This window comes from Eretmochelys imbricata, chromosome 7 (assembly GCF_965152235.1).
Source record: "Eretmochelys imbricata isolate rEreImb1 chromosome 7, rEreImb1.hap1, whole genome shotgun sequence".
NCBI classification, from domain to species: domain Eukaryota; kingdom Metazoa; phylum Chordata; order Testudines; family Cheloniidae; genus Eretmochelys; species Eretmochelys imbricata.
Window position 1 is genome coordinate 4554305 of NC_135578.1, and position 13156 is coordinate 4567460.

General features: G+C 41.7%; 1 protein-coding gene across 3 annotated transcripts in view; it reads left to right on the forward strand.

The window, feature by feature from the left end:
* Positions 1–13156, forward strand: part of PTPRG (protein tyrosine phosphatase receptor type G) — a 621190-nt gene that overhangs the window by 475674 nt on the left and 132360 nt on the right. For all 3 annotated transcript variants that reach the window (XM_077822059.1, XM_077822061.1, XM_077822060.1), the window contains exon 8: positions 1036–1228. In XM_077822059.1, coding sequence (XP_077678185.1) covers positions 1036–1228 — 193 coding nt within the window. The remainder of the gene's footprint in view (positions 1–1035; positions 1229–13156) is intronic.

The following is a 13156-nucleotide window of genomic DNA, read 5'->3' on the forward strand; positions in this document are numbered from 1 at the left end:
GGTTTGTCATTAAGCTGTAAGAGAAACTCAAGTCCCTCTAAAGTCTCTGGGCCAGATCCCGCTTCCACTGAAATCAAAAGCATTGACTTCAAGGAGAGCAGGATTAGATTCTTTATACTGCTCAGTCTTTCTTGCTAATTCTAATTCTTGATCTGAATGATAACAAGCGCTTAATAAATGCTGGATTGACCTCAGCAACCAACTGAACAAACAAGTTAACTGAATCTTTTCAATTTAGTCTGCCAGTAGTTTTTCTCTAGGAAATATTATGCTTTTTCTTAACAGAATGCACTTTTAAACTACAATTATATCTTAGAAATTAATACATTATAGTTAAAAATAGCCTGGATCTGCATGCAGCATAGGAAGCAGCAACCTGTTCTCTTGGAGAGAATATGAAAGAATTAAATGTACCAAATAATGTGACACACAAAATAAATACCAGGAGCACGGTTAGGGTTTCTCCCTTTGTAATGAAGCAGGCGAGAGAAAATGTCAGTGTGGCCCAGTGGACAGGACACTGGACAAGGGATCAGGAGATCTTGTTTCTAGTCCTGGCTTCCATGCTGACCTGCTGTTTGACCTTGGGCAAGTCACTTTATGCCTCAGTTTCCCCATCTGGAAAATGGGGAGGACGCTTTTGACTTCCTTTGTAAAATATTTTGAAATCTGTCAATGAAAACTGCAGCCTGACAGCGACATGTCAGTGTAAGTAGGTAGAGGGACTATATACAGAAGAATGATTTTGTGATGTAATGAATAAGTGTACAACACTTCTCAGTATAATATTAAGAAACAACATGATATAAGCAGAGAGGGAGGGAGGGGCTGGGGGGGTTGTCTGTGCGCATATTAAAGGCTTAAAGGCAAGGGAGTCCAAGAACAAATGTTTTCTTTCCTGTGTCAGACTCAAAATCAATCTTGGCATCAGCATTTCCTGCCATTTTACATTCTTATCAGCCACCCGGATTTTACCACATTGTTTTTCTAATTAATGTTCTTTTTTCTCTTCCCTGCCCTGATGGCCACGTTCAGCTGGAGGCGTTCTATTCCATATTTACCACAGAACAGCAAGATCATGTCAAGTCTGTGGAGTATCTAAGGAATAACTTCCGACCGCAGCAGAGTCTGAATGACAGGGTGGTGTCCAAGTCTGCTGTGAAAGATGCTTGGAGCCAAGATGTGATGGACATCTTAGAAAATCCATTTGGCACAGAGGCTTCCAAAGGTAGATTGGGATTAACTGCATTTGCTGAATGACAGCTTTGTTTTTTTTTTTTACATAGGGCTTTCAATTAGTTGTCACTAGAAGTACAGGAGGTTCACTAAAGAAATATAGCAAGACTTAGTGAAACACTGTAGTTATACTTTATTATATTTAATACAGTTATGAGGCACTGAATTTTATTTTCCCCCACAATGCTCAACTAGCCTATGGAACTCATTGCCACAAGGAGGCTAAGAGCATCGAAGGAGTCAAAGAAGAATTGGACATTTATATTGATAAATCTGGATCTTCGAGAAAGGATTTTTAAAAATAGCCAAGAGTTTTAGAAGGGCTATAAGACCTTTAGGTTCAGGGCATAAACCAACCTCTTGGTAATGGCAGTTGGGAAGAATCTACCCTTGTGGAGAGGTTATTCTGTAACTCCTTTCTTCAGTGTTTGCTGCACCTCCCTGTGGAGCAGCAGCTGGTGTTTGCTGCTCTCGGAGATAGGTGGACCTCAGTTTGGAAAAGAGCATTAAGAGCCACACTGGCACAATTAGCCACATGGCTGTCAGACTGCTTTGGACGCACTCAGCAGATGTGCAGGTGTAAATAATACTTTCAGATTTATTTCTTGTATGTTTATGTTCCATTTTTCCTATGGGATGATTTTATTAGGCAGAGCTGCTGGGAGATGATCTGTGTTTGCCAGTCATTCCCTTTGAGAAATGCTCACTTCTTAAATAATCTATCAGGCACTCACCTGCCTCAATAATGGTGGAACTCGATGGGGTTGGTGGTGAAAGGGGACAGTCCCAGCTGTGAGGGAGACAGGCATTCTCTAAGAACACTAGGTAGCTCCTCCCCTCAGGAGTCTCTGGCACCCATTGGCCAGCTGGGGAGGAATGGGTGCTGATTGGCCAGCCTTCCCCAGCTTCCAGGATTTAACCTGGAGCAGGGGCCACATGGAGCCCCTTTCAGCTCTGTTCCAGCAGCTCCACCCTACCTACCCAAACTAGGAATGGGAATCCATCCTGACCGTGTCTAGCTAATTGCCCATTCGGGGGGTCAGGAAGGAATTTTTTCTCCCACGAGCCAATTGGCAGAAGACCAGGGAATGTTTTGCCTTTCTTGCAGCACCTTTAAGCCACAAAGGTTACTTAACTGAGATATTGGGGTTGAGTTGTTTATTGGTCGCCACTTGCAGCCGGTTTCCAGTGCAGTTAAGAGAATAAAATGGACAGTTCCCAGAGATAAAAAGATCTGGGATTGTGGTGATGGGCCTTGAGCTCATGGGATGGGGTCTGACTTTGTTGTCTTGGCGGGCCAGGGTCTGACTTTGTGGCCTTTGCAGGCCAGGGTCCCCACCCTTCTGTACCCTCTGTCTTCCTTGGAATAGGGAGGGTGCAAGGACTCAGAGAGCTGAGTCTTAGGAGGCAGGCTGAGGAGAGCCTACTCCGAGATATGGGTTATAGGGTAAGGAGCCCTGTAACCCTGGCACTAGTTAAGAGTTATATGGTAAGGAGCCCTGTAACCCCCACACTGGAAGTAATTAAATATCCTGATATAGGCGAATATAAGTGATAGGTGTGTAGTGCCCCTCCACTGTGTTAAAGTTTAATAACGTTGTGACCTGCCTCTTCAAATCCATCTATGTGTCTGTCTTCATTTTACCGCTGTGTCCACATCAGTTGAGTGGATTCAAATATGCACGTCCATGGCTGGCACTTTGGCCTAGCTGGGCACAGACAGCATACCTCTTGTGACACTCAGCTGCCGCCCTCACCTTCCCAAGAGAACTGGGACAGAGCGGGGCTCTCCGGGCTTTATTATTCCGTGGCTGTGTTTGTTCAATAGAGAAGCACATAAAAGGCTGCTTTGGGACAAGTAATTTATATCAGGAGTGAGAAGAAGAGATTGTCAATCAGAATAATCCAGGCTGTGCTCTGGCCTGAAAGTTTCAAGCGGTGTTTTATCAGCATCATATGCCAATATTTATTCCTTCTGATATATACTGCGCGAGTATTATTTACCCAGAGCAGTAATGGAAATTAATAGTTTACATTATGTTAAAATGACAAAACTGACTAGCTTTTATTGTGAGTATAGCTCAGGTACCTCTGTACCATGTGGTATAATACTGCAGAAGGTTTTACTGCTTTGGCTGAATGTTTGAATACTCTTTGTCTCACTGGACTGTTTTTAAGATCATAAAAGATTGTTTGTGTGCTCCTTCCTCCCCGGCCCCAACCCTCCCAAGTAAATAGCTGAGACCCACAATTGTAAATTATAAAATGCATCCGATGAAGTGAGCTGTAGCTCACAAAAGCTTATGCTCAAATAAATTGGTTAGTCTCTAAGGTGCCAGAAGTCCTCCTTTTCTTTTTGTGAATACAGACTAACACGGCTGTTACTCTGAAACCACAATTATAGCTGCATGTTACAAATACTATGCAATGGATTAGTCTTGAAATTCAAAGCGTTGCCATTGATCAAAGCCCATTAAAGTCAATGGAAAGATCCCCACTGACTTCTCTGTGCTAAATCCAACCCTAAGGCCCTGATTCAGCATGTGCCTAACTTCAACGTGTGAGTAATTCCAGTGAACCAAATGGAACTACTCACATATTCAAAAGTTAGGCTTAAGTGCCTTGCTGAACAGGGGCCTAAATCTGTATGGAGAAACCTTGTATCAGCTGAGATCAGTTCAGGCATACTGACCATCCACAGGTATTGTGACCACCTTGGCATTTGGGGACAGGGCATTGGTCAGTGGAGGGCCCTTGATTTTGGAACCTACACTTGTCTAATGGCCCATTTTGCTGGACTTTACGTGGGGTCCACTCTCTGCTAGCAGCACCTCCTGCTGGCCGCCCTGGGAATTAGCTCTGCCAGGTTTGCACTCCCCTTCTGTCAGTGTCTTCCCGCATGCTGTCTCAACCTGCGACCCCTCTCACTCCAGGGACTGCAGTCTCCTCTTCGTGGCTTGGCCCTCCAGCCAGGCCACTAAGGTCTTCTCCTTCCGGGGAATTCAAAGCCTTTCCAGACCCACTCTCTGTCTGGCATCTCCAACGCCCTGTGGCACTGCCCAGTGGCTGACAGGGGAACCCAGGCCCGCCCTCTACACTGGGTTTCAGCCCACTGACCCTATAACAAACAGCCAAGGTCTCTTTACCATCCTGCCCCTTCCTGCTATTTCCCTGGGCTTCTTCCTACTTATCTGGCTTCCCCCCACCTCTGGGTTTGCCGTTCTTCCAACTCCCTCCACTCAGGCAGTGACTGTAGCCTACTTCCCTGCAACCCTTGTCTGCAGCCAGCTACCTGGCTTTCTATAGTCCCCTCCCACCTCCCATTTCAGAACGGGTGAGCCTGTTCTTTAATTAGGACTTCCCCTCAGCATTCAGTCTACCATCTGGCCTCCATTAACCCCTTCCACTCCTGCGTTGAGTGGACACCCCATCACAGGTGAGAAAAGAACCACTGATTGTTTTCTCTAGGCCTTTTCCTCTGGAGGCTGACTGTTGGTGAGAATTTTATTTGCACTGACTCTGTCAACGTGTTGTAACTTTTCCAGCTGCACATGTACCAAGGGACAATGGCGGCAGGTGCATTTTTATAAACTTAAAAGTAAATAGGTTGCTCTGGTGTTACCAAAATAAAATGGATTGTAGCACATCCCTGCAAAGGCTATAGGGCCGAGTTATATCTGCTCCAGAGATACAGCAATGCAAATGTTCCTGGCCCCTTCCTTGACGAAGGTGAATTGGGGAATGAAATGCCTGGTCCACTGCACATTCTGAACTACTGACATATAAATAAAATGACTTGAAGTCACAATACTTGAGTGAAAGCTAAACCTATTGTTTATTCCACTAGGAAATACAATGCATCATTATATAGTGTTATTCATGCAAAAGTACTGCAGCACAAAACATTTCACAGCCAGAGACAGTCTAGCATACAAATATAAGACTCCAAGGTTAACATAACATATTAAACCTTCACATATTTAACATCCGTCTACATTCAGTGACTGTCATGGAAATACCAGCATTTGTCAACAGCTAACATATTGTAATATCCAAGATTACCATAGGTTTCGGAGTAGCATCCGATGAACTGAGCTGTAGCTCACGAAAGCTTATGCTCAAATAAATTGGTTAGTCTCTAAGGTGCCACAAGTACTCCTTTTCCTTTCAAGATTGCCATAGTTTCTCTTTATATGTAGAATAAGAGATATTTGCGGTAACTGTATGATAATGGTTGGGAAATGTTGACTTTTTAATAGCTTATGTTGTAATATATTGTAGGATTGGCAGTAGCCATCTTAAGCTTTTGTTCATGTGAGTTCTTTATGTCATGAAAACCCTGTGAACTGTTAAAAATCTAGAAAACTATTTATAGTACTTAATAAGCCATTTTATTTTATAGGAAAAGGAGCACAGAAATTTACAGGATGTTTGGAATAATTTTGAGAATCACCCACTTAACAGTGCCATGTGTCTGTCCATTAATAAACTGAACTGACCTGAACTGTTCTGGATATGCCATGCATCAATATTGGAACTCCTGTTCTTTAGATAGCAAAGATCATTCAAATCAGATCAATGGTGACCAGCTGGCATGACCAATAAGCTATGAAGATACATAATAGAAAGATCAGTTTGTTTGTCCAGTTCCCCTGAATGTATGTTTCCCCATATAGGGCAGCAACTCGTAGTGCTTAGCAAGTGGAATTTCTTTGATTCTCTCATCCCATTTCCTTCCACTGGCAGAACCTCCTGAAATTCAATTTTCTTAGGACTACTCTATCTTAAAAGTTAGGCACATGCTTAAGTACCTTGCTGAATCAGCACCTCTGACCTGAGAATAACATTTAAATTGATCCTTCTAAATCAAGAAAGCATACAAATCTTAAGTAACAGTCCAGTCACTGAAATGTACAATTATGACAGTCAGAACAACCTCAGCTGGAACATGATTTATTGATTAAGGGGCATCAGCCAGTAATAAAACGTAAAATAACCTTTTGATGATCCCAGATTAGTGACGGATTGTGGCTCTAATCCTTCAAACCCTCAGGTGATTTATCCCATTGAATTTAATAAGACTACTCACCTGTTTTGCGCTATGGATGCGTGTCAGGGTTTGCAGGATTGGGGACTGCATGTGTAGACTTAAAAATGAGAGCTGGACAGATATTAGATACAATTTTAGCTAAACAATAAATGAAATGGGTAATGTATTGAATATATTATTTGATTGATATTCTTTAACTAGTTATGAAACTTATCAAATATTATAAAAATATTCATCAGATAACATGTAACAGAATGATGATGGCAATATTAGATTCATACCTCTGGACCATCTCCATTAATATTAATAATTGCACTTTAAAAACAAAAAACCTCCCCATAATAATTGGTTTCTCTATTTTCTGACTTGCCCACCTGAGTTCAGATTTCTGTGTTTGTCAAAGAGCATCACACATTACGCTACTGTGTTCAGTTTTTAATCAGCCGAGGTAGGATGATTTGTGATGATTATTAGCATAATAAGTGAGCATGACACTTAAGAGTGAAATAATAAACAGGGTCCTCTCACTAAAGAGCTTACAGTCAACGGGCTCGACTCTCCAACCCTGAAAATCCCTTACTTTCATAAGTAGCCCCATTGAAATGAGATATGCCACCAAACAGTCGGTGCAGCGGTTGCAAAGAAAACAGACCATTCTTAATTCATGACATGGCGTGTAACTTAAGGAGAAGCTGCTACCTCTCAAGTAGTCGGTTTCAAAATGCAACTGATTTGCAATAAAGTCTTTGCCTGTATTTCTGCTACTGATTTGGGCTCTTAAACAATTGTTTGTACATATATATCGTTTGATTATGAAAGCCTTGCCTTTCACCTTTCATTCTCATTAGATGAGCTATAAGATTCACAACAATGAAACTAACATCCCATGGGGAGGTGCTCTTGACATCAGAGTTCTCTTTCGCAGATGCTTGATTACTTCCCCAAAGGTGTCTGATTGCTCTTCACTGGAGTCCCATATGATGCAGTTTGCCATCAGTGGGAATTTGTCTTAGAATACCACCTTTAATTATGATCCTTGACTTAGTTAACTAATGAGCAGTCATAATTTCACTACAGTGGCACCTGATGGCTTTTGACTCTGAGTCAACATCTGGGTTATTTCTCTAGTTTTCCACATGTAAATGTTTTTCATATTTAGTGCAACAGGTTAATCCATCATGATGCACTTAGTTTGGAAGTCATTGTAACCTCCAAGTAATTAAAACTATCTAGAAGATGTGTTTTTTGTTGTTGTTTTCCTGTATGTTTCGCATTTGGGGAAATGCTCCGAATATTGACTTGGAGTCAAAAGTACAGCACTACTCAAGCAAAGCAAGGTAGTTCAGAGTCACTGTTTCACAGCTCCTGACATCAAAAATGAAATCAATGTGTCCTACTGAAGTTCTTCCTTTTTTTCTGAATGTCATCACATACTCTTAGAAGGACTGTATCAGAGCATGGCTTCAATTAGCATAATCCAAAAAAAGATGAATTTTTCTGGAAAGTGTGCAAGGGGAAGAAGTATATGAAGATGCAGTCATTTGGGGGCAGACAGTTTCAGGCATGAACAGTAATATTTCAGAATGAAATGAAGCAATGTGTCTCAGTTATATTGTCCAGTACAGGCAGTCCTCGGATTTACGACACAATTGGTTCTTGAAAATTGTGTCATAAGTCGAAATATTGTAACTCAGAACCGCAATCCACTCCATTGCGGGACCGAGCATCATAAAGTCGAAACCAATTGTAGTAAGTCAAATCAGGGTGTCGATTCAGAAACATCGTAAGTTCCGTTCGTCGCAAGTTGAATGTTGTAAAATCGAGGAGTGCCTCTGTTTGTGCCCTGTGCTTTATTTTTCTTTTGGAATGAAAATCATCAGGAATAAAATGGAGTCTCTGGTCTGTAGATTTGATGCTGTCTTGTGGGAAGATAACGAGACTGTAAGTCTGGGTGGCCAGCCACTACCAAAGGTAGAAAAGTTCAAGTTCAATAGTACAGGAGAATGGTGATCTCAATGGTGAACTCCTGAGCAGGACAGGAAGGGCATTAACTAAAGGAGATAGGTGAGAGCAGTGGTCTGCGATAGGAGAATGCTTATCATGTTGGAAAGTAAGGTCTACTAGATGGTAATTAGGCCTGCAATTGTGTGTGGTTCTGAGTGCTTGGCACTGAGGAATAGACAGGAGCAGATCTTCAATACAGTGGAAATGAAAATGTTAAGATATGGATGCTTGGAGTTACAAAGATGGACCATGTTCGTAACAAACAAATTAGGGAAATTGTGAAGGTGGCACCAATGATGGAAATGCTGAGGGAACCCAGGCTTAGATGATTTACGCACGTGAAAAGAAGATCGAAACAATATATAGGAAACAGGGTGTAAAAGTTTGAAGTGCAAAGTGAGAGAAAGGTTGGAAGACCTCAGGCTAGATGGATGGATGTCATACAAAAGGATTTCATTAGCTGCAGAGTTTCCAAGGAATTGCTTCAAGCCGGACTGGAATAGAGTCCTCCATATGGATGGGACTAAAGCTACAAGAAGAATAATTTGTTTTTCCTTTTTAAGTGCCAGTGTTTTGTGTAGTCCTCAAGGCAACCAAGCAGTTCTCTTGATTTCTTTCTGCAGCTCCAAAGAAATCGCTCACTCAGGAAGGTTCCTTCTCTTTAGGAGTTGTATTAAAAGTCTGAGGCAAACAAAGAATCTTGTATAGCAACAAGGCCTAAATGAAAAGGAGTACTTGTGGCACCTTAGAGACTAACCAATTTATTTGAGCATGAGCTTTCGTGAGCTACAGCTCACTTCATCAGATGCATACCGTGGAAACTGCAGCAGACTTTATATATACACAGAGAATATGAAACAATACCTCCTCCCACCCCACTGTCCTGCTGGTAATAGCTTATCTAAAGTAATCGTCAGGTTAGGCCATTTCCAGCACAAATCCAGGTTTTCTCACCCTCCACCCCCCCACACAAATTCACTCTCCTGCTGGTGATAGCCCATCCAAAGTGACAACTCTTTACACAATGTGCATGATAATGAAGTTAGGCCATTTCCTGCACAAATCCAGGTTCTCATTTCTGTCTCCCCTGAGAGACCTAATCTTTTATCCGAAACATAGCATACGTGAGAGATACAGGTTTAAAATTTATATACTACAAATATCTTAACTTGAAATCACCAACAAAATGATAAAACATTATTTATTTCCTCCCATCTTATCGTTAGTTAGGGAAAATGCAAACGAGCAAGAATCATTTTCAGTGCACTTACCGTATGGTCACGGTTGCAGCTAATCTTACTGCCTTTTATAGAATCTGTTCCACCCACTGATTGCACTCTGGGTAAAAACGTTTTTCTTAAACTTCCTAAGAGGCAGGGTTTTTTCTTAGTTTCTGTTCATTCCCTTTTGTTTTTAAGATGCTTTTGCAAATTTCTTTGCGGGATAACCTTCATTGTTATGCCCCTTCACATTTGCATATACCTTAGCCACATCACCTCTTACTTGTCCTTTCCTTTGCAGATAAACCTAGTTATCTCAATATTTAAACTATTCTAATCATTTTCCTAAGTTATGTCAGACAGTGAGCTGATAATTCCATGCATCTTCTCATTACCACCCGACATGCTTTTCCTGATCAGTATCTTGCATTGCAGTTCTTCAGCCCTTGTATTACTATTTATATAGCCCTGTAGGTGTGCACTATGCAAACACGTTAAACCGTGTCCTGCCCCCCCGCCAAGGAGCCTAAAATCTGAGACACAGAGAATACAAAGGATGAGGGATCAAAGTGAGAATAGGAACTGACACTTTTCAAAAGGAGATACTCCACTTTTCTTACAAAAATTTATAAGCTGCTTGAAGAGTACTTGTGGCACCTTAGAGACTAACCAATTTATTTGAGCATAAGCTTTCGTGAGCTACAGCTCACTTCATCGGATGCATTTTGTGGAAAATACAGAAGATGTTTTTATACACACAGACCATGAAAAAGTGGGTGTTTATCACTACAAAAGGTTTTCTCTCCCCCCACCCCACTCTCCTGCTGGTAATAGCTTTAGATAAGCTATTACCAACCGGAAAGTGGATTGGGGGGGTGGGGGGGAGAGAAAACCTGGATTTGTGCTGGAAATGGCCCACCTTGATTATCATACACATTGTAAGGAGAGTGATCACTTTAGATAAGCTACTACCAGCAGGAGTGTGGGGTGGGGGGAGAGAAAACCTTTTGTAGTGATAAACACCCATTTTTTCATGGTCTGTGTGTATAAAAACATCTTCTGTATTTTCCACAGTATGCATCCGATGAAGTGAGCTGTAGCTCACAAAAACTTATGCTCAAATAAATTGGTTAGTCTCTAAGGTGCCACAAGTCCTCCTTTTCTTTTTGCGAATACAGACTAACACGGCTGTTACTCTGAAACCTGTCAATAAACTGCTTGGTATCCTTCCAGTTTGGTGTGTCCTGCTGACTTAGTGTTGTGTTGGTTTAGTGTGATGTTTCCATTGCTGTGACCACTATGGATAGTGAGTGAGTGGTTAATAAACATTTATGAAGCACCATAACTTTGCCTGGTGCTCTTGAGATTAGAGCATGGACAGGGATTATTTTTAAAGAGTGGTATGAATAAAGTGTTAAAAAATGGAACACCATACATATTGCATCCTCCAGTGGTATGAACGCACAGCTCCTATTAATTCTAATGAGCGCTGTATGTACTCCACAAGGAGTAAAGAGATGTTTTCCATTATATACCTCCTGTTCTGGTGGAAGCAAGATGAGGCTTATCTGTCCTTCATAGAAAACACGAAAAAACCACAGTTAACAGGACTAATGCTCAGGGGCTCTGTTTCTGGCTCTGCCACAGAGATCTTTGGCAAGTCACTCCATCTTTCGGATGATCATTTTCCCTACCTAACTGCAGTGTTAGGAGGTGCTCAGGTGATGGAGGCTATATTCAGTTCTATGCAGGGGGCTTCCCAGAAAGGGTCGGAAAGCTCTTCGTAATGTGTGTCTCTGACTTCCTACCATTTAACATACTTGGTTTCCAAAAACTGCTATTATTTGATAGGTTGGAGAGGTGCAAAGATATCTGATTTCTGTCTCCCTTCCTCCACACGCCTCCAGCAGCCACCCCATCCTAACTAGGAGCTCTCGCTATCAGCCAGTCAAAGCTTACTTACTGGGCCAGTTTAAGTAAATTCCTGGGTTTGTCCATCACATTTCATTTTACAGCTGCACTGACATCACGCACACACGCATTCCTCTTCACCTGTTTTAGAATGATGCTAGTTAGCCCCCTTGTGATGCTCCCTAGGAATTAGTTTTCTAGGTCACTCCTGTACTGGTATGGCTGTGTGCCTCTACTAGGCCAGCCATTTGGCCCTTGAAAACATTTATCATTAATCTCAAAATTTCCTACAGTTCAGACCAAGAGGAGTCATGATACATTCCCTGAATGAAAAGATCATAAGCTAAGTGAGGGGCTAATTTGCCATTCTGAACAGGGCATCCTACAGGCACATAATATTGTGCATAGACTCTTGTCTCACTATGCTTGTGCCCACATGTTCCAAAAGAGTGTGATGCACAAGTTGGCCGAACTGTTGCCTGCGAGGTGGCTGCCATGCATCAGAAGGTTTAAATGGATGACCCTTGTTAATGCTGCAGGTATTTCCCTTCTCTAAAAAATCCTTCTTTGTGCCAGCATTGACGCCGTATGTGTCTCTGCACTTGATCACACCTGTTTCACTATATACCAAATATACCATACAAATATATAAATACATAGATCTAAGTAGACATAAGTATACATTTTAAAGGTAAGTATTGTACTATGTATATGCTATGTGTATCTGTAGTGTATAATATATAAACAGAGATTGTAGTCCAGATCTTCAGCTGGTGTAGACTGGCATAACTGTGCTGAGCTCAGGGGAGTTGTGTTGATTGATACTCGCTGGATTTGGCCTTCAGTGTACAAACCCGTGTGTGTGTGTGAGAGAGAGAGAGAGATGAAACATTTGTGGGGAGAAAACACACCACAGTTTCTGCCTTTCAGTAAAATAGGATTTGTTGCAGTGATGCCATGGAAACTCAAATACTACAAAGAAATCCACACAGGAATGAATCAAATTGCACCCCAGATGCTAGTTGAATATTCACCTCAGGAAATGGGCCATCAGCAGATGGGGCAAAAACTTGGCTTCCCAAAGCTTCTTAAATGGGAAATTCTGTAAGAGCATTTTACCTACCCAGTCACCAGTGGGATGCCTTTGTTTCACATGGAGCATCAGACAACACAAGGTTTTGTCCATGCTTCTTAAGCATAAGGAACAACCTTGTTTGTTTGAAGCATAGTCAAAGGTAAGAGCAGAGAAGATAAATAGTCTGTCTCCTAGATACAGTCTGCCTGTACATTGAAGTAGATCAACACAAATATTTGCGAGTACTGTGCACTCTGTAGCCTGTAGATGCCTGCTAGCAAAGCGCAGGCAAAGGTAAAGGATAAAAGTGTGTGTCTCTAAAAGTGATTATTCGTATGTATTAATAATGTGCTTACAAGGATCACAGCAGTTAACAACATGAACTTAAAACATAGCTGAGTGTTACAGACATTCAGTAAAAGAAAAGTGGCAGGGAAGTTGTAAATCTGCTTCTTAGAGCTCTTCCGTGTATTTAAGCCTGTGTTTCCTCTATGTATGATCCTCATAACCTGTCTCTTTTCCTTAGTGTAGGCAACGCACCATTCCAGGACAGAGAATGAATCAGATAGCAAAAAGCATGGTGGTGTTTTCTATGGGTCTCATTCTGGTCTCACCCCAGCTATATACTACAGTATTTCTGTTGAGTTACTCCTGAGTGAT